This window comes from Portunus trituberculatus, chromosome 21 (genome assembly GCF_017591435.1).
Source record: "Portunus trituberculatus isolate SZX2019 chromosome 21, ASM1759143v1, whole genome shotgun sequence".
NCBI classification, from domain to species: Eukaryota; Metazoa; Arthropoda; class Malacostraca; order Decapoda; family Portunidae; genus Portunus; species Portunus trituberculatus.
In genome coordinates this window covers 5,386,782-5,413,350 of record NC_059275.1, presented here as the reverse complement: position 1 = coordinate 5,413,350, position 26,569 = coordinate 5,386,782, and the positions used below count along the sequence as shown (strand labels likewise).

Below are 26,569 nucleotides of genomic sequence, written 5' to 3'. Positions count from 1 at the left end.
AAGGAGGAGGGACTGGAGGAAAGAGAGATGAGAAGCACTCCTTCCTCCATTGTTATCAATTTCCTCTTGGTTGCCTCCTGCCGTCTGGTCTTCTCCTCCTCTTCTTCCTCCTCCATCTTCTCCTTGACTTCATCTTCCGTGTCTCCACATATGCTTTTATCTTCCTCTTTCTTTTTCTTATCTTTCAATTTTTTTCTCTTTTGTATTTAGTTAAGTTCTTTCCACCTTTTCTGCTATAGTACTTTCCTTGTTTATTAACTTCTCCTCTGCCTCCTCCTCCTCCTCCTCCTCCTCCTCCTCCTCCTCCTCCTCGTATTCATCTCTCGCCTCCCCCTCTTCCTCTCACTAACTCAGTTTGCCTTTAATTCATTCATAAGCCCCTCCCACCCTCCCTTCCTCCTCCTCGTCGTCCTCCTCCTCCCACCTTCAATATGACACACCAGCCACCCGCTAGTGTTGGCAACGATGCTCCCTGCTTACTGGAGGCCGGCTCTCTGCTGCACGGGTGAGTTGGTAACACTGGTCATCTCTGTGGACTTTTGCATTTTTCTTTCATTTCGTTACTTTTTTCGCATCTATCTTGTCTTTTTTCGTACTCACAGTAATTGAGTTTCCTTTTTTTCTTATTTTCTTTTTCCTTTTATTTTTTTTACCTGGGGAACTGATGGTGTGTCCTGTAGTTTTGTCTCTTTTTTTTTTTTTTTTTTTACCCTACTCGTGTTTCGTTTTAGTCTACTGGATGAGTAACTGAGTGATGTGATGTGAGAATGCCCCGTGTGATGCTGCGTGCGGTGGTGTGGTGTGGTGGTGGTATAGTGTGATAGAAGAGTGTTGTGTGATACTGTGCCATTAACGTAGTGTGGTGTTTGGTGTGGTGTGGTGTGGTGAGTGGTGGTGTGGTGTGTGGTGGTGAGGTGTTTGGTGTGTAGTGGTCAAGTAGTGTTGTGTGGTGTGGGAGTGTGGTAGATCTAAATGTGGTAGTGTAGGAACAGTGGTGTTGTGTTGTGGTGGTGTGTGGTGTGAGGCGTGGAGGTTGTGTCTAGTCTGGAATGGTGATGTATGGTGGTGGTGGTGGTGGTGTGTGTGTGTGTGTGTGTGTGTGTGTGTGTGTGTGTGTGTTGTGGTTATGCACTGAATAATATGGAAATTAATTATGCCATATAGTTTTTTATTCATTCATTTTTTTGTATAATGTAAGAGAAACTGTTGTTTTTGTTGTTATTATTATTATTGTTATTATTATTTTCACGTTTAATATTGATGTTTTGTTGTCGCCATTGTAGTAGTAGTGATAGTAGTGATAGTAGTAGTAGTAGTAGTAGTAGTAGTAGTAGAGTCATAGTAATTTACATCATCAGCTCTATCATGACAGTCACCAGCATATTCATCATCAGAGTCACCATCATATTATCACCACCACCATCACCATCACATGACATCTACACATGAATGGCGTTATTGATTTTGTAATTAGTAGTACCGGCGCTACGATCGCTCAAACTGATTACCCATTAAAAGTATAGAACTGGAAAAAAAGAAGTTAGTTTGCTGGCACTAATTTCCCGCGCTGGCCACATGAGGATAACGAGCACCGCCGACCCGAGCATTGTAGACATTTATATTTGATTACGTATTACTAAAAAGTTTGAATTAGAATAAATGCATAGTAAAACAGGAATTAGTTGACGCATCCATACATTATATCGTAAAAAAAAAAAAAAGAAAACTCATAAAAGAATTACCTTATCATCACGAATTGTTTTGGGAATTGAGCTTTTGGTGGGAAAAGAAAAGAGTGAAAAGGTGAAGGTCATAAAACTTAATATTCTCGTTCTGTGGATTTCTTATTTTAATGATATCAATAGAAAAATTAATACGAAGTGAGTAATAAATCACGTAACATTATGAACATTATACTTGGATGGTTACCGAAACAATTGGATGAATGAATGTGTATTGAATGATGTTAAGATAGAATTATATTTACATAACCAGAAAACTGTCATCCTGAAATATAAATGTAAAGAAAATACTACACAAATATACCGAAAAGAAAAAGAAAATGTGTAGCGTTCAACTTACTCAAAAAGATTCCATAAAAAGTGTCAAAAGAAAATGAGTATACAATAAATATTAATCGCGAAATATTACTGAAACTCAACTTCCAAAACTTCCAAAACAAATAAACAAATAATTAGAAAGTGCAGGATATCAAAATGCGAAATATTTGGACACTGCCACAAAACTCGTAACGTACAATTGAAAAATATACGTAAAACAAACTAGAGATGAACGAAACAATTTGGGACGTAACACATCACGAAACATTACGAAAATCACACAATAACCAGTACAACCGAACGAATGAATATAATAAAAAAAATACACTATTAAAACCCGAAATATTTTGGCATGTACAATAAATAATCTCAAAACTCGTATCGCACAATTCAAAAATATATACATTACAAAATATCAAGAGAGAGAGAGAGAGAGAGAGAGAGAGAGAGAGAGAGAGAGACGAAACAATTTGGGAAGTGACGGACCGGCCTGCTAATTAGTCCTCTCGTGTCCGCTTAATTCGGCAAGAGAGCGAAACTTTGTGAAAATAATAGTTCATCGTTAAATATACGTGTGTGTGACAAATATTTTAAGTACTACGAATATTTTTTAGGCAGGGCGATGAGTGGTGGAACTTTTAGGCACGTATCTCATTTAAATCAAGGCAAAAAAATGTAATGACGCAATGAAATAACAACGTAACTAGGAACACGACAAGCGAACGAAGCAAAAAGGAGAGAAGCGAGGAAAAGTGAGGAGCTAAAGTGATTAGTGTGACGAAGGGAGGGAAAAGGGAAAAGCGAAAACAGAATAAAGTGAAAGGAAACAAAATAGAAAAGGGAAAACGAAATAAGAATTTTTAAATGTTGAGAGAAGAGACCGGCAGACAGAAACGTCGACGGAAAAGATGAAAATAGGTAGGAAAGGAAAGGAATAAACAGAAATGCACACAGTAGGAAATAAATAGATAGGAACATCTAAGAGAAAGAAATGATTGAAACATATAAGAGAAAGAAACGATTGAAGCATATGAGGAAAGAAATTATTGAAACAGGTAAGAGGTAAAAAAAAAAAAAAAGATTATTGAAACATAAGGGAGAGAAATTATTGAAACATATAAAGGAAAGAGATGGAAACATGTAAGAGAGAGAGAGAAATAGATTGAAACATATAAGGGAAAGAAATAGATTAAATACACGTAAGAAAGAAGAGAATAGATAAATCAGAACATTATCGCAAACAAAGGCATCGTAGAAAAAAAAACGTAAAAAAAGCACAACTATTGTAAAAAAAATAAGTTACCATAAAAAACAATCGTAGAAAAACATATATATAAAAAAGAATTTGCAATAGATAGATAAAATAAATAGGAATATCGCAAAGGAAGAGTGAAAAATAGAAAATCGTAAAAAACAACTATTGTAAAAAAAAATAAGGTACCGTTGAAACAACTATCACATAAAAACATAACAATCGCATAACACAATAGTTCCAGGAGTATCGCAAAGAGTGAAAAATAGTTAGTGAAAAGTGAACAATATGAAAAAAACTAAAAAAAAAAAAAACTGAACACGTAGGTACAAACAATCTCGCAGTGAACGATTCCTTCTACAGGTGGAAGATCAGGTAACTAGGTAATTACGTCTGTCTATCTACCTTTTATGAATATCTTGGCGCAGGTGAGACGAGTAGCAAGTGTGCATGTCTCCCCCCTCTCCCCCATCATCCCTCCTGTTACCTCCTCTCTCCTTTTTCTCCTCTCTTCTTGACTTTCCTCCTTACCCTTTACCCCTTTCCTTCTTCCACTCTCCTCTCTATTCATTTTCCTTCATCTCTTTCCTCCCTTTAACTTCATTTATGTTTCCATCACATCCCTTTTATCCCTGTTCTTCCTCCTCTTTCTCCTCTTTGTTCCCTCCTTTCAGTTTTCCCTCTTTCCTTTTTTTCATTTTCCCTTCTCTTTGTTCCCTTTCTATCCTTTCTCCTTTACATACCTCTCTCTCTCTCTCTCTCTCTCTCTCTCTCTCTCTCTCTCTCTCTCTCTCTCTCTCTCTCTCTCTCTCTCTCTCTCTCTCTGCATTATTATTCATCTCTCTTATGCCTTCTTTCTATTCCTCTTTCCCATTCCTTCCCCTCACTCTCTACTGTTCTCCCCCTTATCTTTCCTCTCCCTCACTCACCCCCCCCCTTCATACTTACGTCACACCACTGTCACACCTGTTCTCTCAGCGGCAGGTGTGTGTGCTGGGGGTAGTTAAGGGGGGTTAGGGAATGATGTGGATGTAAATACTAGTGTGATGTTTGGAGGTGGTGGTGATGTGTAGTGTGGTGGTGATATGGTGGAGGTGGTGGTGGTGATGTGTCGGTGATGTGGTGGTAAAGGAAAAGGAGGGAGTGAGGCGGCGTGTTATATGGTGGTGTGTGTAAGAGAGAAAGAAAGAGAGAGAGAGAGAGAGAGAGAGAGAGAGAGAGAGAGAGAGAGAGAGAGTTATGTATTCCTTCTCTCCGTCTTCCTTTACCTCTCCCTCCTCAGTTTCCTCTTCCTCCAGCTTCTCCCCCTCCTCCTCCTCCTCCTTTTCTCCTTCCTCACGTTACTCTTCCACCTCATCTTCCATTCCTTTCTTTCATTTCTCTTCCTTCATTCCTTCATCCAACTTCTCCTCCTCCCCTTCCTCATTTTCCAATCCTTCCTATCTCTCCTCTTCCTTTTCCTCATCTTCCACTCGTTTCTCAGCCTTCTCCTATTCCAGCCCCTCTATCTCTTCCTTCCCTACTTCTTCCTTCCATTCTTCATCTTCCACATCTTTCTCCCGTTCTCCCACTTCCTTCTCTTCATCCTCCCCTTCCTCTTCTTCCTCTTCCTTTTTGACGTGGAGGAAACCTTGCTGGAGGCTTTTCTCTCTCTTCCGCCGTCTCTCTCCATCTCTCTCCCTACGTCGCATTTTCTCTCCCTTCGAAACCTTTACCCCACATGCACATCCTGCCCCTCCTCCCCTCCCTGCCCTTCCCCTCCCGCCACACCACATGAGGGCCTTACTTTCGCCCCTTGCTGTGCTTGTGGCCGCTGTAAAAGGTGTTGTTCCTGCTGTTTCTGCTGCGATAGGAGGAGGCAGAGGGCCCGTCACGCTGCCTGGTACACCTGGTTCAGTAGGTGAGAGATACGTGTGAAGGTCAGGTCAGGTTAGGTTAGATCAGGTGTTGTTCGGGAAACCTTGTCTTTGTATCGGCGCTTCCCTGATGCTGTTTGATTTTTCTATTCTGCTCTGTCCAACAAGTTCTTTCCGAAACACCTCTGCTCCGTATCTCCACTTCACGGGTTTGTACGTATGGTTATTTACGGTTCTAGTGACATACTGATAACATTTCGAGATTATTAAGGCGGAATACTATTCAGAACTTCGGGTAATCGTCTTTGTAGCCTTTGAAAATAGTCATTAACACCTTCAATACCGAGACGCATTTTTTCCATGAGTTTCGGGTGTGATTAGACTATTTTATTTACATATGAAGGGTCTATGTGGGTCAAAAAATTAATGGCCACAGTCTTCACTATCTTAATCTCCCCACATAAGTTTCTGAAGCTGTAGAAAATCACCAAATAATAAGCAGAGTAAATATGGAAACGCGTCATGGTACTGAAGGGGATAAAGAGGAATAATCTTCAGAACTTGGGCAATCGTCTCTGTGGCCCTTGAAGATAGACAATAACCCCTTCAGTATTGGGACACATTTTCACCGTGAGATTTGTGTGTGATTAGACCACTTTATTGACATTAAGAAGTGTCTATGGAGGTCAGAAGGTTGATGGCCACAGTCTTCACTATTTTAATCCCCCACATAAGTTTCTGAAGCTATAGAAAATCGCCAAATAGTAAGCAGAAAGAATATGGAAACACGTCACGGTACTGAAAAAGATCAAAAGAGCATAGCATTTCTAAATACGAGCCATTGATAGGTGAAGAGATAGAACATGACATAAGGGAAGAGGGGCAAATTCATGAGGCCTAAACGTGGCAGTCCATGTGTGATAAGATAGGGATGGGTGAGCATTCTGTATAGTAGGATAGAATATGTTAGCATTAAGAGACGCTGCAAAAAATGTAGTAGGCTATACGCGACAATCTGTAGCTGTATCGTAAGGCTTAGAGTGAGGAGGATTATATACAGACGGTAGGATAAGGAAAGAAAAGGCAAGAAAGAAAAAAAATGAACTGAAGAGAAGCAAAAAAAAAAAAAAAAAGAGAAAGCTTATACAAGACAACCCCTGTATATAAAGACTTAGATTGAAGATTATGAAATACAGGATGAAGAAGGAATGGTGATAAGGAGCAATAGCGTTAACCCCTTCAATACTGGGACGCATTTTTACCTTGAGCGTTTGGTATAATTAGACGATCTTATTTACATTAGGAAAGCGTCTATGGAGGTCAGAAGATTAATGGCCCAGAGTCTTCATATTAAAAACACCAAATAGTAAGCAGAATAAATAAGAAAACGTGTCATTGTACTGAAGAGGCCAAATGAAGCTACAGAAACCCAACAGTCCAACAGGTGGGAGTCCTAGTATGTAATATATTAGTGAGCATCGCAAAGAGCAGGAAAGGGACAGGAAGAGAGAGTCGCGATAAGGGAGGTTGCAGAAAAAGCATTAGGCCTATACACGCTGTCCCTGTATGGTAGAGGAGGACTGGGAAAGGCAGGGTAGGGAAGGGAAGGTTGGCATGAAGGGTGGCAGTGAGGGAAGGTGTAAAAAATGACAAAGGTTAGATATGAAAGGACAGGGAGAGTTGAATAAGGGAGAAAGGAAGAGTAGTATAAAGAAAGAAAGGGAGAGTAGGATAGAAAAAGAGAAGGGTAAGATAGGAAGGAGAAAAAGAATGGGATAAAGAAGGAGAGGAAGGGTAGGATAAGAAAAGGAAAGGAAGAGGAGGATAAGAAAGGAGAGAGAGTGTAGGATAGGAAAAGATGGAAAGAGTAGAATAAGGAAGGAAAGGAATAGCAGGATAGGGAGGAGAGAAAAAGTAGGATAAAGAAGGAATAGGGAAAGGTAGGAATAAAAAAAAGTTACGAGAATAAATACTCAAGAATAGAAATGATAAGCAAGAATTAGAGGAAGTTTAAGGAAAAAAAAGACGAAGATGAAGATGAAAATATAACTAAGGAAAGACATAACAAATCATACAAAAAGAAATCATCAAGAAGAGGAAAAATTATTAGTAACATGAAGGAAACGAACAACAGATGAAAGATGAGGAAAATGAACAAGTATTAAGGGGAAAAGAATTTAATTAAGAACAAAATATGAAAAAAAAGGAATTATAATGTTATAGGGTGCGGCACTTGTTGGGAGAGGGAGGGAGAGAGAGGGAGAGTGTAGGTGTGTTAAGGGAGAGGGAGGGAGAGGAGAGGGAGAGAGAGTGGGAGTGTGTTTGGGAGCCTTGGTGTGTGTTAAAGCTGACTGCTAGTGGCTCTCTCTCTCTCTCTCTCTCTCTCTCTCTCTCTCTCTCTCTCTCTCTCTCTCTCTCTCTCTCTCTCTCTCTCTCTCCACCTTTCATTCCTTTTGCATTATTGTCTCGCTTCTCTTTTGTTTTCATCCTATTGCTTCCGTCATAATGTTGAGAGAGAGAGAGAGAGAGAGAGAGAGAGAGAGAGAGAGAACTAGCAGGTTTGGCCTCAGGATATGTATCTAAAACACACCCACCACCTTTAACCTGCAAAAAAAATAAATAAATAAATAAGATAAAAAAAATAAATAGAAAAATAAAAAAGCATTGTTATTATGTTTCGTGAGAGAGAGAGAGAGAGAGAGAGAGAGAGAGAGAGAGAGAGAGAGAGAGAGTGAGGCAACATGGTTTCTTAAGTAATAACCACACATGATCTTTAAGACACGCACAGGTAAACCACAAATACCTTTCCCTTAATTGATCAACAGGTGAGATTACTTCCCTTTTCTTCCTCTCTTCCCATTTTCTTCTGCTTTTGCTTCCCCTTTCTTCCCTTTTCCTTTCTTTCCCATTTTCTTCTATTTTTCCTTTCTTTTTGCTTTTCCTCTCATTCTCTTCCATTTTTTCTTTCACTGTATATTTTCTACATTTTCTTTATTTTCATTTTCTTCCTTCCTTTCTCTTCCAGTTATTTTTTTCCTCGTTATCTTCTCTTCATTTCTTCTTTTATTTACCTTTCATTTCTCCTTATTTTTATACATTTTGCTTCCTCCCTTCCACCTTCCTTTGCTTCTTCCTTTACCTTCTTGCTTCTTCCTTTCCTTTCTCTTACCTATACTCTTATCACTCCGCTCTTTTCCTCCCTTTCCAACTCTCTCATCATATTTTTTCCCTTTCTTTTTCTCCATCGTAACCCGTTCTCCCTTTCAAATTCCTCTTAATCTTTCTTTCCCCTTTCTTTATCCTCTAATTCCTCCACTGGTTTCGCTTATGTTCACAGCATACCTGCCCTCACCTGCCCACAGCCTTGCACACCTGTACACACCTGCTCTCACCACACCTTTGTACACGTGATGGTGGTGCAAGATTTATTCCCTTTGTTCATTTATGTGGGAAAGTATGGCAGTGTGTGTGTGTGTGTGTGTGTGTGTGTGTGTGTGTGTGTGTGTGTGTGTGTGTGTGTGTGTGTGTGTGTGTGTGTGTGTGTGTGTGTGTGTGTGTGTGTGTGTGTGTGTGTGTGTGTGTGTGTTGTATCTCTATTTCACTTCTTCATCTCCCCTTCTCCTTTCTCCTTCTCAATATCCTCTTCCTCCTCCTCCTCCTCCTCCTCCTATTCCTCCTCCTTCAGTCACAAACACAGTCTCGTTAAGGCCAGTACGGCTGTTGTTTGTTTATTTTTATTTTTTTTATTCTTTTGTAATCTTCCTCCTCTTCCTTCTCCTCATCCTTCTCTTCCATTTTTCTTTTCTTTTTCTTTTCCTCTTTATATCTTTTTGTTTTGTTGTTGTTTGTTGTTCTTGTTATTGATGATGTTGGTGTTGGTCCTTTTTTATTCCCTCCTCCTCCTCCTCCTCCTCCTCCTAGTTTTCACAAACAGCCTAGTAAGGACCTAAGGGTCTGTTGCTGTTTGTCTTCCTTTGTATTGTATTCCTCCTCCTCCTCCTCCTTCTCCCCCTAATCTTCACACCACACCCCTACCCTCACTATCCCCTCTCTCCCTCCCCAACTTTTCATTTCCTCACCTCTTTACCTTTAAAACACCCCACCACCACCACCACCACCACCACCACCCCTCACCCTCTCACCCTCTCTCTCTCTCTCTCCCTTACAGAAGTGTCAGCGGGGGTCCAGAGGGGGGCGGGGAGAGGTGTGGCAGATGCGGGGGCGGGTTCTCCCTCTTCTTTAATAAGAGGGTGGTGTGTGGCGGTCCTTGTCAAGTCACCGTCTGCAGGAGGTGCGCGCCCTGGTCACCCGCGGCTAAGGCTTATGTCTGTGGCGTGTGCTGCGCCGCCCGCCACGCCCACCACGCCCGTCACGCCCGTCACGCCCTCCACGCCGCAGGGAACGCACAGTAAAGGTAGGGCCGTGGGGAGTTTTGCACGCTTGTTGTGTGTGTGTGTGTGTGTGTGTGTGTGTGTGTGTGTGTGTGGTGAGGCAGAGAGAGAGAGAGAGAGAGAGAGAGAGAGAGAGAGAGAGAGAGAGAGAGAGAGAAGGAAGGGAGACTGTGTGTGTGTGTGTGTGTGTGTGTGTGTTTGTGTATGTGTGTGTCCGCTACTGTATCTATGTCATTAACACGTCTGTATCTTTGTTTGTTTTTTATAATGTGTGTGTGTGTGTGTGTGTGTGTGTGTGTGTGTGGAGAGAGAGAGAGAGAGAGAGAGAGAGAGAGAGAGAGAGAGAGAGAGAGAGAGAGAGAGAGATTGTGTGTGTGTGTGAATAAACAGAATACTTTACCTTGTGTCTTCAACTCAATGACACAACCTGTACTTAACCATAATTTTCTCCTCCATAACCTGCCTTCCTTCCTCCTCTTCTTCCTTCCCTCCATCCTTCCCTCCATCCTTCTCTTCCCTCTCTTCCTCCCTTCACCATTCACCCACTGACTGACTGACTGACTGACTGGCTTGAGACGCGCCCTCCCATCACCTCTCCCATCCCTCCCTCTCTCACTCTCTATTTACCTAACCACATTCTCTCTCTCTCTCTCTCTCTCTCTCTCTCTCTCTCTCTCTCTCTCTCTCTCTCTCTCCTTGAGTGACTTGCAGCTGCTCTCCCATTTCCTTTATCAATTTCCTTCCTTCCTTCCTTCCTTCCTTCCTTCCTTCCTTCCTTCCTTCCTTCCTTCCTTCCTTCCTTCCTTCCTTCCTTCCTTCCTTCGTCACCTCCATTCACTCACTTACATCTTTCTGCTCACTCGCCCATCTTCTTCCTTCCTCTCTTTTTTCCCTTTTCTCGTCAACATCTTTTCTTTTTCTTATGCTCCATTCCTCATCCTTCTTTCTTTTCTTTTTTACCCTTTCATCACATACTACCATGTCCCTCACTCCTTCTCTCCCTCCATCCATTCATCCATCCATCCATCCACCCATTCATCCATCTATCCCTTCCATCCCTACATCCTTTCTTCTCTTCTTCTCCATCTCTTTTTATTCTCCATCTTTCTCTCCTTCCTTTCTTTCCTTCGTCAGTATGGAATCACTGTGAGCGTTTGGTTAGGTTTGGTTTGTTTAGGTTAGGTTAACTTAGGTTAGGTTAGATTAAGTCAAGTTAGGTGAAATTAAGTTAGGATAAGTAATGTTAGATTAAGTTAGGTTTGATTTGTTTGCGATATTAAAAAAAGACATTTTATTCAGAAATAGTCTTAAAATTAAATGATTTACAATATTTCAGTTTTCCGTTTTCCTTCACCCTATCCATTCACTCTCCTCTTCCACTCATCCACTCACTTATACTCTTACACCTTTTTTATCCATCCATCCAGCCACTTCTACCCCTCCACTCTCTTCATTCACCCTTCCTCACCCTCCAACCTCTCATTATTTCAATTTCACGTTTTCCTCCACCATTTAACTCACTCTCTTCTTCCACTCATCCATTTACTCATACTCTTACACCCTCTTCATCCACACATTCACCCACTACTACTTTTCCAATCTTTTCACCCACCTTTCCACTCCCTCCTTCACTATCTTATCTATTTCACCACTATTTTCTCTAAACTGTCGCTATTCTGATCTATTTTGTCCCTATTCGTTACTATCTTGTCACTATCCACTACCATTTCTCACTATTTCCTACTGATGAGTACCTATTTTTCACTATTTTTATGCTATCTTGAACTAGTCCACTTCCTCCATTCACTCTACACACTCCTCTTCCACCTACAGAGTGCAAGGAGGTGGAGGCTGGCGTCCGCTCCCACATAGAAGCTTTGGTGGAGGGGCAAGTTGGAGGGCCTCTAGATTCTGTCAGTGCCTCGCCCACCGCCGCCCATCCCCTTCGTGAGTACCTAAGGCTGTTGAGAAGCATTGGGTGGGTAGGGCGTGAGGGAAGTGATGGTGAAGGGGGAGAGTTGTGAAATGGTAAGTTTGTGCTCATTTTCAAAGGCCAGAGAGGGGGAAGTGGTGGAGGAAGGAAGTGGTGGAGGGAGTGGAGGTGAGTGGTATGTTTGGGGTAATGGTGGAATGAGGAATAGAGGGAGGGTAGAGAGGGAAAGGGGAGAAAAAAAGGGGAATATTGGATAATGGGAGAATGAAAAAAATGGTAAAAACAAAACTGTGAAAGGGGAGAAAGATGGAAGAAAGAGAACAGGGGAAAGAAACGTAGATAGAAACAAAAGAAGAAAAAAATAGTGAATGGGAAGAAGTAAGAGAAAAAAGAGAAAAGAAGAGAAAAGAATGCAGTAAATGAGGAGGAAAAGAAAAAGAGAGGTGATAGAAGAGAAATTAGATGATGGAAGGAAAAAGAATATAGAAACAGGGAGGAGAGAGGAGATGGATGAGAAGAGAGGAAGGAGGAAGACTGAGGGAGAGAGAAGAAATGGAGATGGAATGGAGGAGGATGATGGGGTGAGTGAGGAGGAGGAGGAGGAGGAGGAGGAGGAGGAGGAGGAGGAGGAGGAGGAGGAGGAGAGAGAGAGAGAGAGAGAGAGAGAGAGAGAGAGAGAGAGAGAGAGAGAGAGAGAGAGAGAGAGAGAGAGAGAGGGTAACCTGGAATGTCTGGAAATGAGTGCAATTACTGGAAGAAAATTAGCTACATGATGCAATTTCTATTTCTCTCTCTCTCTCTCTCTCTCTCTCTCTCTCTCTCTCTCTCTCTCTCTCTCTCTCTCTCTCTCTCTCTCTCTCTCTCTCTCTCTCTCTCTCTCTCTCTCTCTCTCTCTCTCTCTCTCTCTCTCATTTCTCTCACTTCTCACCTCGGAACTTTCAAAATCTTTCAAGGTCTCACTCATATTCAGGTCTCCATAAGTCTTACACCATACTCAAGAGTCACCAAGATTAGTCTAAGGTGGATTTGGTACTGTGGATGACCGAAATACACCGTGTCACTTTGCTTTGGTTAGGTTAGGTTAGTTCGCGTAGGGTTGGATGGGGTCAGGAGGTAGTGAGACTTGAACCTTGCACAAGACTCAAGGTTAGCGTAAGTTGGGCTGGGTGAGTCAGGTTAAGGTGGAAAGTTACATCTCACTTACCTTAGGTCAGGTTAGGTTTAGATTGGGGGAAGGTTAGAGATTGTGGAACGTAACACCTATATTAAAGTTTAGGTTTGGCTTGCGTCGAGTTGATTGGTTAAGTAAAAGGAAGGTTAATGAAAGAGGTTTGTATGAGAATAGAAACGTTGGCTAGGTAGATAAGTCGTGTTAATTAATTAGGTTTATACAAGAAAGGTAACGGTGCTGGGTACTGGTAGGTAAGTCAGGATAATTCAAATTGGTTGGCTGAATGAAATATTGTAAAGTTGGGTTATGTAGGTGTGAGTTATTCTTTAAAAAAAAAAAACATCCTTAACTTGTACCTGAGAACTGCATTAGATTAAAAAGTCGTACCACTGTTTCAGCTTCTCAATATTCTGTAATGTTTTTAATTTGAATATTTACACTATTCATTACCTCACTTCCTTTCACTTTTAATGTGCAAGTGGTATTTTGCTTATACTTGTATTTATCACTTGAGTCTCGTCTCCTTTTCTCATCTAACCTTAATTTTGTTACTTTGAATTTACATTTATTATTATTCATTACTTATATCTACTTTCTTATTTTCACATCATTTCATCATCTTATATATGTATTTTTTTTTAGGTATTTTTCATATGAGTTTCCTCTTTTCTCTTATGTAAAAAATATTTCGTTCCCTTTTATAATTCTTGTGGCATTTATCACTCCTTTCTTTCTTCTCCCTTACGTCAGCAGTATTTTGTTTAATCTTGTTGCATTTCTTACCCTCGTCAAGTCACTCTTCTCATCTAACCGGTATTTTCGTTATTTATCGAACACACCTCACGACATTTATTACTTCAGTTTCCTCTCATCTCTTTTTTAAACAGTATTTCATCATCCCTTATAAGTGTTCATGTATTTATCACTTCATTTCCTTTTCCTCTCTTGCGTAAGAAATATTTCGTTAACTTATATACATCACTACTTTCCTTTCGTCCTACGTTTTATTATTATGATATTTCCTTTATTTTTCTTTCGTCTTATGCCTTATTCTTATTATATTTCTTTGATTTCTCTTGCGTCTTATGCCTTATTGTTATCATATTTCTTTGATTTCTCTTGCGTCTTATGCCTTATTGTTATTATTTTTCCTTTATGTACAAATGAGGAAGACCAAGGCCAAGGGCAAATTCAGCCAAAGAAAAAGGGAAAAAAGAAAAAGAGCCTGGTAATTGCGTCTCCCAAGAAGGAAGGGAGAGGGGAAAAAAAAGCAGAACCAATTCAATCTTACGTTAATCTTTTTACCGTATCATTTTTCACTTGGCATTGACTCTAATTGAGACGTGGACAAATATGGAGCCACGTTGTTAAGTCCTTGTGTTCTTCTGTTCCTTTCTCAACTTTTATCAATATTCGACTACGTTTTAAGCATCATTTATCGGTTTTTCAGCACCAATGGTAAGTGTGTAAGTAATTATGTAAGTAGTGGGTAAATATGAAGTTTAGTCGTAAATTCTTTGTGTAATCTCTCATTTGTTTAATTCTACCATTTACCCAATTCTTATTCACTACCGTAGTATTAATTTGTTCAGTATCGACAGTAAGTACGAAGTAAGTAAGTGACTGAGTAAATGAGGAAATAAGTAAAGAATGGACTGGTATTGGTCTTGAATCTCCTGTGCTTTTCATTTTCTTTTCAACCTTTTTAACATTTACCTTTCAACATGCACTACATGGAGTATCATTTCCTCGGTATCATACTAAGTTAGTAAGCAAATAAATTAGTAATAGACAAACATGGACGTAAATTTCCCTTGTTTTCCTTATCCTTTTAAAGTCTCATCAACCTTTACAAACTTTTCATACACTACAACGTAACATGATTTCCCAATATCGACTGTAAATTAGTGAACAATTCAGTAAATACGAATCAAATATGAACTTGAGTCATAAATTCCTTGTTTTTTTTTTCAATCTTATTAACATTAACTCAATTTTTTACACTACTACGCTTATCATTTTGTCAGTATTGCTTGAATGTGAGTGAATAAGTGGTTATGGCAGTTTAGATGAGTAATTAAGTGGTAAATGGATGGGTAGGCGTGTCTATCAGAGATGTAGATAAGTAAAAACTCTTCATTTTCTCAACAATAACTCACTCTTATACACTACCATGCTTATCACTCTGTCAATATTGCTTCAAAGAAAGTGAATAAGTAGTTACGTTAGGTTAGGTTATTAAAGATGTAAATAAGTAAAAGCTCTTTATTCTCTCAAAAATAACTCGCCTTTATATACCATACTTATCATTTAGTCAATATTGCTTCAGAGTAAATGAATAAGTAAATGCGTTGGGTTAGATTGGTAAGTAATAAAAGGATAGGTAGGCGTGTCTATTAAAGCTGTAGATAAACAAAAACTAAGCATTTTCTCAACAATAAATCACTTTTATATACTACCATGCTTCCCACTCTGTCAATATTGCTTCAAAGTAAGTGAATAAATGGTTACGTTAGATTCGGATAGTAAATGGATAGGTAGGCGTGACTGTTAACCCCTTCAGTACTGGGACGCATTTCTAACTGGAGTTTTGTGTACGATAAGATCATTTTATTGACATTAGCAAGGGTGTATGGAGGTCAGAAGATTAATGGTCACAGTCTTCACTATTTTAATCCCCTACATGAATTCCTGAGGCTGTGTAAAATCACCAAATAGTTATCAGAAGGAATATGGAAACGCGTCCTGGTACTGAAGGGGGAGAGCGGTTAAGCAGGCAGGTAAGTAAACTGAACCATTTTCTTTCCAAGCTGCCCCCGAGGATATTAGCAAGATATCTGAGCAGGCCAAGTGGGAGCTGCTTCTTAACTACTACTGCTACTGCCATGGTGAGGGTGGTGAGAGAGAGAGAGAGAGAGAGAGAGAGAGAGAGAGAGAGCGAGAGAGAGAGATTAGGGGTGGGCGTGGGCGTGTCAGGGCGTTGGGCGGAGAAGTGTCGTGGGTGGAGGGTTTTGTCTGTCTAATTGTGGCGGTGATGAGGTGTGTGGCCTTGCGCGCTTTCCTCCTCCTCCTCCTCCTCCTCCTCCTCCTCCTCCTCCTCCTCCTCCTGCTTTTCCTCTTCCTCCTCCTCTTCGGTTTTCCACTCTCATTTTTTCACCTTCTTTTCTCTTGTCCTTCTCTTCCTCTTCCTTTGACTTAAACATTTTCTCAGCTTTTTTCCCTCCTTTTTCCTTTTCTTGTGTTCTCTTCTTCTTCTTCTTATTATTATTATTATTATTATTATTATTATTATTATTATTATTATTATTATTATTATTATTATTATTATTATTATTCTTTTCTTTTCTTTTTCTTCTTTTCTTTTTCTTCTTTTCTTTTCTTTTCTTTTCTTCTTCTTCTTCTTATTATTATTATTATTATTATTATTATTATTATTATTATTATTATTATTATTATTATTATTATTATTATTATTATTATTATTTTTTTCTTCTTTTCTTCTCCCTTTTTCTAGGAAGAACCAGTAGCTTTATTGTTCTTTGTAATCCTTGGTAATTCTATGTAATCCTCCTCCTCCTCTTCCTCCTCCTCTTCCTCCTCCGCCTCCAGCATCCTTTATCCACTTTTTCCTGTTTCATATTCTCATTGCTCTTTCTTACTCTTATCATTTTGTTCTTATTCTTTCTTCATTCACTCCTTTACTTCCTTTTTTCCTCTTCCCCAACTTGGTTTCCATCCTTCTCTTTCCTCCACCCCTCCTCACCCACGCTTCTCTTCCTCTTCTTACTTCTTATCATTGCCCTCCACCTCTTCTTCCTCCTTTTATCCTTATTTTCTTTGTTCTTTTTCTCTTTCTGTTTTCGTTTTCTTTTCGTCTCTAGATTATTTTTTCAAATGGCTTATGCGCTGACCTTTAATCTCTCTCTCTCTCTCTCTCTCTCTCTCTCTCTCTCTCTCTCTCTCTCTCTCTCTCTCTCTCTCTCTCTCTCTGATATGGTTCCCGTCACCTTGGTACCGTCTCACTCGGCTGCCTTTCCCTCTTTTTGCTTGGCTTTTTCTCGTCCTACTGGGGGGTTTCAAGTTCCGCCGCCAACACTGTACGCCTGATAATTCTCTATTTCCGCCAACTCCCCAGGTGGCGCCGTGAGAACTGCCTCTGGGCCCCCTCGCTGGAGTTAATCAAATAGATGTTAGGGAGGATCAGGTTCTCAAGTGTCTGGGTGTCATTTCTTTAATACTATTAACAGGTTCTTGTGGGAGTTGGTGGGAGTTTTCAAGGGTGGTTTTAGGATTAATGATTGTTTGTTATGGGTTTTGTATTGCTCAGCGGGTGTAGTGGAAGGTATTGGTGGTTTTCATGGGTGTTTTTATGATGGTAGTGACAGTTTGACCAAGATTTCGCTTCTATGATAACCTGCAGTGGGAGTTGTTAGGAAATTTCAAGGGTGATTTCGTGATTTTAATGGTTGTTTAATAACATAGGTGGAAAGAGAATCAGGATAGAATTATTCATCTCTGTGGCCCTTGAAAGTAATTACAAAAAGAACAAAGCGTTTCAAAATTACTTGAAAAGATTAGCTTATGGAAATTATTGTAGTACGACGCTTTTTCCTGTTGCATTGGATATCTGAAGGGTTGCCTGGCGTATGATTTAAAGTGGATGTATGTCAAGAAAAAAAATGCGTCAGAGGAGTAAGGTAATGCATGTTGGATGAGCATGTTTCTTTTTTTTTTTTTTTATGTTTTGTTTACCACTGTACGATACTTTTTCCTGTTTGTGTTCGACCCGTGAAAGCTTGCCAAGGGTGTGATGCACGGTGAACAGGTGAATGACAGGTTAATGAATGTTGGGAGGATTTAAAAATGATACTTTAGGAGAGCACGCTTTGAGTTTACTGGAGTACGATACTTTTTCCCTTTTTTTGCAAGACGCCTCTAAGTTTGCCTGACGTATGATGCAGCATAAATAAATAAATACCTAACCTTCCACGGAGAAATAACTGTAGTATCCAAGACTTCCATTTACGCATGGCTGTTTTATAGTATATTTGCATGGCTCAGTGTTAAATATAGGCTATGTTATTTAGTGTTACTCGCAGTGTTGCCAACCTGTCAGCACTGTTGCTATACTAACACACGTACCTTTACTCACCCCTGACAGAAATTTGTTATTGATTTACGTAGGTTAATGCATTCCAGCGGTACGATGAGGGTGTCTCCGTGGTGTGGCAACGATGTCTGGCTGGCTACACGATGCTCTTTTGTTGCCCTGCCCAATGTTTTCGCTTTACTGTTTTTTCGTTGTTTTCGTTGTTCTTTTATTTTGTTTTTGTTGATATTGTTTTTGTCTTTATTCTACCAGTTGTGTTACTAATAGTTTTGTTTTTTTCCTTTCTCTCTCTCTCTCTCTCTCTCTCTCTCTCTCTCTCTCTCTCTCTCTCTCTCTCTCTCTCTCTCTCTCTCTCTCTCTCTCTCTCTCTCTCTCTCTCTCTCTCTCTCATTATCATTATTATTATTATTATTATTATTATTATTATTATTATTATTATTATTATTATTATTATTATTATTATTATTATTATTATTATTATTATTATTATTATTATTATCATCATTAATATTAGCACTATTGTTGTTAGCATCTATGAATATCATCACCACCATCACCATCATTAACATCACCACCACCGTCAGCATGTATCCCGTAGTAGATTGGCAGCAGCATTAGTAGTCCGTAAGTGTTTAGTGCATGATGGCAGCATATAATAGCACGCAGCATTGCATGTTACAGAGCGGCGGCTGTTCAGCACACACCACGCTGCCCTCAGCACCACCATTGCCAAGCTGTCCTACTCCCTGCAGATGTCCATTCTTAGTAAGTGTCCCACAGAGAGAGAGAGAGAGAGAGAGAGAGAGAGAGAGAGAGAGAGAGAGAGAGAGAGAATATAAGACAATGTGGCGAATTCCAGCATAGATGTAATATGATAGAATGAGGGTTAAGCATTGAAATAGGATGAATTTGGCTAAATAATAGGATAATATACACTAAGCTGAAACAATGTGACAGGATGAAATAGGCTAGAATAATTGGATAGGATGGTCTAAGATGGTAAAGGTAATGAAATATGATGAACTTAAGTTAAGCTGTACAAAGGAAATGAACAATGATGATGTCAATGAAGATGAAGAAATAGAACAGAAAAAAGTAAAGAAGTAAAAAAAATAGAAAAGCAAATGAAGAAGTAGAAGAGTGGAATAGATTGAATTGTCTAAACAGTATGGAAAAGATGAACAAGGCTTGAAACTGGAAAAGGATGGACAAGAATAAAGCAGTGAGGCAGGATGAAATAGGATGAATTAGTAATACAAGGATACAATGAACAGCATAAATGGCAAGTACTTCATGCATATCCCCACTAATGCTACGCAGCAATACACAACTTTTAGTGAAATTTTGGACTTGTTCTGTTTAGACATGTATTGAAAATTGAAGTGCCATTTCCATAGACATAGTGAAATGTGACAAGGCTTCCCCGTAGACTTAATGAAGAGAGGCAAGAAAAATCAGGACGATCCTTAAATTCTTCTCAGTTGCCTTGGTGAAATATGGGATTAATTTTCCTTATCCTTAGGGGAATGTGGTAAAAGATAGATAAAATAAAATAAGAGAGATAAAATGAATCTCTTGGGCGTCGATGAATGAAAATATGCAATATTTCTTATTAGTCTATATGGAATTTGGGACTTATCACCCGTAGACTTGTTGAATCGTGGCAACCCTTCCTTTTAATTTTCAATAGAATGTTGAGAGAACCTTACATGTCTACTCAACTCTCAGGCCGCTATTTGGTACATCTTTCCTCTATTACTTATCACTCTGAGACATCTTTACTTCTCTACACCCCGCCTCCAATCTTCAAACTGTGTAAAAACTGCAAATTCTATTCTTTCAGTCAGTATTCTCTTATCGTAGATGCTTATAAAGATTCTGTCTTTAAATTGTTTTGTATCGCAGTGAAAACATTAAATTATATCAAATGTTGGGATTCGTTTCTTAAAGCTTGTGTAATGTAATAATGATATGCACATTTGGAAACATAAACCTGAATGCGCTTACATATCAAGATCCGGTTAAGAAAAATAATAGCTATAAAAAGAGAACAAAAATGTTTACCAGTTTCAAACCATAAGACTCACAAATCGTAAAAAAAAAAAAAGGGGATATATGCTATCATAGATATGCAGAGACAGACACAATTGAGGTAAAAAGACAAACAAACGCAACATAGACAAAAAACAGACAGGTAGATAGACATAAGGTAACCAAACAGAAATAAGGTACAGATAGACAAAACGTTAGATAGACAAACAGAAATAAGGTAGGCAGAAAGACACTACAAAGGATAAACAAACAACAAGGTAGAGAGCCAAGAGAGACAAATAGACTGTCACGAGAGGATGCATAGACTGGAAAGCCAACATACAAGGAGTGTGGCAAGGAACACACACCCACTGGGCTGGCTTGAGTCTGGATTAGTTGTGGAGTTACAGGATTACAAAGTGACGACTCGCGACTTGCCTTTTAAAGGAGAATAAATAAATAGGCAAATGAATGATGGTAATTGAGAAAGAAAGACAGACTTCGAAATAATAAAGACTAAAAGAAATGAAAAGAGAAGTGAACTATATATGATAACGTTAAGTGATGGAGTACTTGAGGGAATAGGCCAGACTATCACCACACCGCTACTTAACACTCATTACCATGCCTACTACGTCGTTTTTGCCCAGTAGACCTTGGCGCTGAGTGACATTACGTTATATAAGCCACAACCAGGGACGTATGGAACTAAGTTTAACTCTCCAACTGGATAAACTAGATAAACTGGCTTAACCGGCTAAAACTATGTCACAGTATGATCTACGCTATGCCAATGTGAACCAACGAACTAGGTTACACCATTGCCACAGGGGTGTTTATATAATGGACAGGATGAACAAGGCTAAACAAGTGTACTGCCCGGAGCTGTACTGGGAGAGAGGTGTATAAGAGCAACCGAATCAGGCACGACAGGATGAACGAGGCAGGCATTACTTTTTTAACGGTGGCGATCAAGGTGGACGAGTCAGACAGGATGAACTAGGTCGAGGGGTCGAGGCAGAGGGGTGGAAGGGGAAGAGATCTAAAAAGTTGCTAGGTTTGTGAGAATCTAATAAGTGTTCATCAGGAAGCATGAGAGAGAGAGAGAGAGAGAGAGAGAGAGAGAGAGAGAGAGAGAGAGAGAGAGAGAGAGAGAGAGAGATTGAGATTGAAATTTGCTTGTTTCTTTAAGGGAGGCGGTGGCGTAGTGGATAAGGTGGTCAGCGTGGGATCGGGCAGACGTCCACGCGTAGGTTCGAATCCCACCACGTACAGCCTTAAACACTTTGCCATTTGTCGAGTGGTTTAAAGTTACCTACATGTCACCATGATGCCCAGGTTCTAGGTGGTTACACCCAAGATGAGCTTCGGGGGTGATATGCGCCCTAATATGGGTACCACTATAAATAAAATTGCCTGCACCACTAATGGGCGGAAGCTGAACAGCGAAAAAAAAAAAAAAACTATGATAAAAAGACGTGTGTTGGGAATGAGTTTTCTATCTGTCTGTCTGTCTGTCTGTCTGTATCTGTAAAAAATAAAAGAACAAGTACATGATATAAAAGACCACGTATGAAGAACAGATAGAATTCAAAGTAGACAGAGAACAGGAATGTGTGTGTGTGTGTGTGTGTGTGTGTGTGTGTGTGTGTGTGTGTGTATGGATGGAGGCTGGACAGGTATGACAAGCACGTTTTTTTGTTGCCTGGATGTGCAGTGGCATTTAAAGTGAGTAGTTGAAGTTCATTTGTTTTGATTAAGGAATGTTAAAGCTGGTCTAAGAATGTGAGAAGTAGTAGTAGTAGTAGTAGTAGTAGTAGTAGTAGTAGTAGTAGTAGTAGTAGTAGTAGTAGTAGTAGTAGTAGTAGTAGTAGTAGTAGTAGTAGTAGTAGTAGTAGTAGTAGTAGTAGTAGTAGTAGTAGTGGTGGTGGTGGTGGCAGTAGTAGTAGTGGTGGTGGTGGCAGTGTGGTAGGCAGTAGTAGTAGTAGTAGTAGTAGTAGTAGTAGTAGTAGTAGTAGTAGCAGTGTAGTAGTAGTAGTAGTAGTAGTAGTAGTAGTAGTAGTAGTAGTAGTAGTAGTAGTAGTAGTAGTAGTAGTGGTAGTAGTAGTAGTAGTAATGTTGATAATATGTTGTTATGCATGCTTATCTTACTATTCTTATTCATCATCATTATCATCATCATCATCATCATCATCATCATCATCATTATCTTCATCATCTTCATATCTATCATTCTTCTTGTTTGTTGTTGTTGTAAACTCATGACTATAATGAATTAAAAAGAATCAAGATGAGGAAAACGGGGAGGAAGATGAAAAACAAGAGGAGGAGGAAGAGGAGGAGGAGGAGGAAGAACAGGAAAATATAAAAGAAAAAAAAGAGAAACAGGAAATAAAATATAGAAAAATAAGAAAATTAACCTTGAAACAACACCACACCACCACTGCCAACAACAACAACAACAACAACAACAACAACAACAAACAAATATTACTAACCCCTGCTCACTGCCCTCCTTCCCTCACCCCCCACAGACCAGCCGCTGCCCCCAGAAGACCTGCCCACAACACGCCACACCCACTTGACCGACCGTGTCACTCAGGTTCTCCGCGACGCCATGATTCTGCCGCGCCAGGTGAGGAGGAAGGGGGGTGGGGGAAAGAAGAGGAGGAAGAGGAGAAAGAGAAGAAGAAAAAAAAAAGAAACGGAGGAGGAGAAGGAGAGGAGGAGAAGTAGGAGGACAGTAAGAAGGAGAATGAAAATGAGAATGAGATTGAAAAGAAGAATGAGAAGGAGGAGGAGGAGAAAAAGAAGAAAAAGGACAAGGACAAGGAGTAGGAGGGGGGAGGAGGAGAGGAGGAGAGGAAGAAGGAGAATGAAAAGAAGAAGAATGAGGAGGAGGAGGAGAAAGAGGAGGAGGACATGGACAAGGAGTAGGAGGGGGATGAGGAGAAGGAGAGTAGAATAAGGAAGAGGAGAAGGAGGACAATGAAAATAAGTAGAATGAAGAGGATAAGCAAAAAAAGAATGAGGATGTGGAGGAGGAACGGGAGGAGGAGGAGGAGGAGGAGGAGGAGGAGTTCATATAATAGAATAGAAGGTGAAAGGATATGAGTTGAAATTAAGATCGGTTAGTGGATAGCAATCGTGAGAGGAGAAAGAAGAGGAGGAGGAGGAGAAGGAGGAGGAGGAGGAGGAGGAGGAGGAGGTGGAGGAGGAGGAGGAGGAGGAGGAGAAGGAGGAGGAGGAAGGGTGGGAGGAGGAGGAGGAGGAGGAGAAGGTGAAGGAAGAGGAGGCATTATTATTTTTATTATTATTATTATGAGGTCAATGAAGGCGACCCACTGGAAAGCATAACTGCATAAACCCAAAGGCCCAGTGGGCGGCACCTCACCGATAAGTGAAAGGAAGTAACAGGAATGAACAACAGAATAGGAAGATTGGTAGAGATCTAAGAGGTAGTGAGTTCAGAGAGAAGAAAGGTATTCACACGTTTTTTAAATGCTTCAATGTTACTAGAATTAACAATCTCGTTGGGAATTGTATTCCAGAGTCTAGCAGATACTGGGATAAAACACCGGGAAAATTGTGAAGTATTACATCGATTCACAGACAAGGAACGGTCATTCATGATCAAGGATTGTCTTGTAGCACGTGCTGGTAGTGAAGGGGCAGGCAAATGACAATGCAACGGGTGGTTGGAATTAGACATGATTTTGAAGAAATAGGACAATGATCCAACCAAACGACGATGCCGAAGATTAATCTCAAGATTAGGAAGAAGAAATTTAATCTGGTTGAATGCTCTATCTAAAAGCTTTAAGTGAGACTCTGCTGCAGAGATCCACACAGAGTGACAATATTCAAAATGAGGCAGTATGAAAGAGTAAAAGCAATTTCTTACAATATCATCAGAGGAATATATCCGCCTACATTTGCGTAACAAACCAACTTTACATGAGATCTAACTTTCGATAAAAGGGCTCTATGATTAACACGATCAAATGCAGAACTAAAATCAAGTGAAATTACTCTAGATTCATGACCAGCATCAAGGGCAGCTTGCATGTCGTGCGTTATGCAAACGAGAGCATCAGAAGTACTGAGACCTTTTCTAAAACCAAACTGACTAGATGGCAACAAATTATTAATATCTAAAAAACGATTGAGACGCTTGGCCAGCAGGCGCTCAAAAATCTTAGATAACACCGGGGTTATGGAAATGGGTCTATAGTCACCGGGGTGAATGGAGGATGAAGATCCCTTTGGAATAGGGGTAACATTTGCAGTACGCCAGCATACCGGAAAAGAACCCTTACGAAAAAGAGCTCTAAAAATAACTGCCAATTTTGGAGCGAGAGGAGAAGCAATCTTTTTGTAAAAAAGAGGCAGAAAACCCAAAGGATCACAACCCCCGAATGAGTCTAACTCATTAAGATATCTTAAGATTTCGGAGGACTTAAAGGCAATGGAGTGTAATTTAATGTCCTGGGGACAAGACGGCAGATCAAACTCTTCATCACTTTGTTTCGAGTTAAAACGGAAGCTAAAAGATTGGCTTTGTCCTTAGAATTATGGCAGATTGAACCGTCAGTACATGACAGAGGAGGTAAACTTGAGTCCACACCAAAGAGTGATTGCTTTAAAGCTGACCACCATGAGTGTGGTTGGGAGGTGCCAATCAGAACATTTTTAAGGTGTTCATTGTACTCATCCTGTGCGCTAGAATATGTACGTTGGGCAAATAAACGCAGACGAACGTAATTTTCCCATGATTCAGGTGAACGCAGTCGGGACCATTCACAATAAGCAACCTGTTTTCCACGCTGAGCACGCCTGCAGTCATCATTAAACCAGGCACTGTCCTTGCGACGACTTCGAATTATTTTAGAAGGAATTCTTCTTTCACTAATGTTAAGTAAAACACTGTTAAGGGAATCAATTGGACTATCAGAATGTAAAATTTCCCGCCATACAATGTTGTTAAAATCGGCAATGACACCAGTCCAATTGGCTCGTGACTTTAGAAATACTTTCCGCGATATTGGCTCGTCCGGAATAGGAAATGAAGTTTGAATATTGAAAGACAAGCCAGAGTGGTCTGTGCTACCAAGGGGAGGGACGACCTGCAAAGTTACTGCAGAGGGGCGTCTGTAAAAGAAGATCAAGGCAATTACCCGAGACGTGAGTTGGGCTATGAACGATCTGCTCACAACCGGTGAGGTTACTAAAATCTAGAGCAGCCCGACCATGTTGATTTGTTTGAGAAACGGAGTTCAACCAATCCTGATGATGTGCATTAACATCACCAACAAAAACAAAGGAAGCTTTAGGGTCTGATTCTTGAATAGATGCCATAGAATTTAGCAAACAGTCATAAATAGAATCATCAAGATCGGGATTTCTATATACAGAGAAGATATAGTAGTTATTAAAACGACTGCAAATTTTAACCAGCATCATTTCATGACAGCCACACTCAAATTTGGTAATGCGTGAAGCGCTGCATGCTGGACGTAAGTATATACACATCCCCCGATCTCTAGGGATAGAATCACGCCTCAGAAGAAGAGGCCTCTTGAAATTAGGAATCAGAATTTACTCTATATGTGCCCTTGGGAATGGAGAGTGAGAGGAAAATGAGTAGTAAGAGGAGGAGGAGGAACATAAAATAAAGAATGGATGGAGTAAAGCAGGAGAGAGAGAGAGAGAGAGAGAGAGAGAGAGAGAGAGAGAGAGAGAGAGAGAGAGAGAGAGAGAGAGAGAGAGAGAGAGAGAGAGAGAGAGGCTGTAAGGAACCGGGGAATTACCAATATGATAATAATAATTAACTCCACTCACTACCATTATTTTAAAACCTGTTCCTTGTTTCCCTTTCCCCTTCCCCCCTTCCCCCTTCTATCCTACCCTTCCTCTCCGGTCCTCTCTCCCCTCTCCCTTTCTCTGCCACTTCCTCCTCACTCTCCTCTTCTTCCATCTCCCCTCCTCTTTCTCTCTTCCTACTTCTGCTTCTATCCCTTTTCTCTTCCTCCTCTTTCTCTTTTCCCTTTTCCTCTTCCTCCCTCTGTTCATCTCATCTTCCTTCCCTTTTCTGTCCCTTTCCCTCTCTCCACATCTCCGTCTCCCTCTCTCCTCATCCCACCCCCTTCCCGTAACACGCAGATGGAGAGTTACGACCCGGCGATGTCTCCAGAAACCCCCGTGGAAGATTTCAATTCCCACACGTACGAGGACATCCTGGCCACGGCAATACTGAACAAGGTAGGGGGCGATCTTGGTCTTGATCTTGAAGGTACAATTAGCTTACCGTTTGTCTGTCCTTTAGTCGTTCTTTCTACGTACTCACATTTCCAATGATAAAAAAAAAAACTGAGAATTGTAGTGTTTTTTTTTCGTTTTTGGTTTTAATTTGATAACTTAGTTTTTATTAGTCCGATGAGGAAATTATATGCAAGATTTTCTGAATATTACTCTGGGAAAAGCAAAGAGAACAAGTAGAAGAGAATCCACCACATCATTAGTCTTTACATCCAGTACACCACAGTCTCTCCAGGAACTCCCGCACTGTCTTAACCCCTTCAGTACCATGTCGAGCTTTCATATTCATTTTGCTTAGTATTCGGTGATTTTATACAGCTTCAGAAACTTGTGTGGGGATCGAAATAGTAAAGGCCATTAATCTTCTGACCTTCATAGATCCTTCCTAATGTAAATAAAATCATCTAATCACACCCCAAAACTTAAGGTTAAAAATACGTCTCAGTA

General features: G+C 40.2%; 1 protein-coding gene across 1 annotated transcript in view; it reads left to right on the top strand.

Moving 5' to 3' along the window:
- Nucleotides 1-431: 431 nt before the first annotated feature.
- Nucleotides 432-26,569, top strand: part of LOC123507270 — a 56,607-nt gene continuing 30,469 nt past the window's right edge. Inside the window, 8 exon segments of the mRNA XM_045260043.1 lie at nt 432-505; nt 4,676-5,208; nt 8,506-8,569; nt 9,337-9,509; nt 11,345-11,506; nt 18,455-18,538; nt 22,339-22,439; nt 25,967-26,065. Of these exon segments, the coding sequence (XP_045115978.1) occupies nt 432-505; nt 4,676-5,208; nt 8,506-8,569; nt 9,337-9,509; nt 11,345-11,506; nt 18,455-18,538; nt 22,339-22,439; nt 25,967-26,065 (1,290 nt within the window).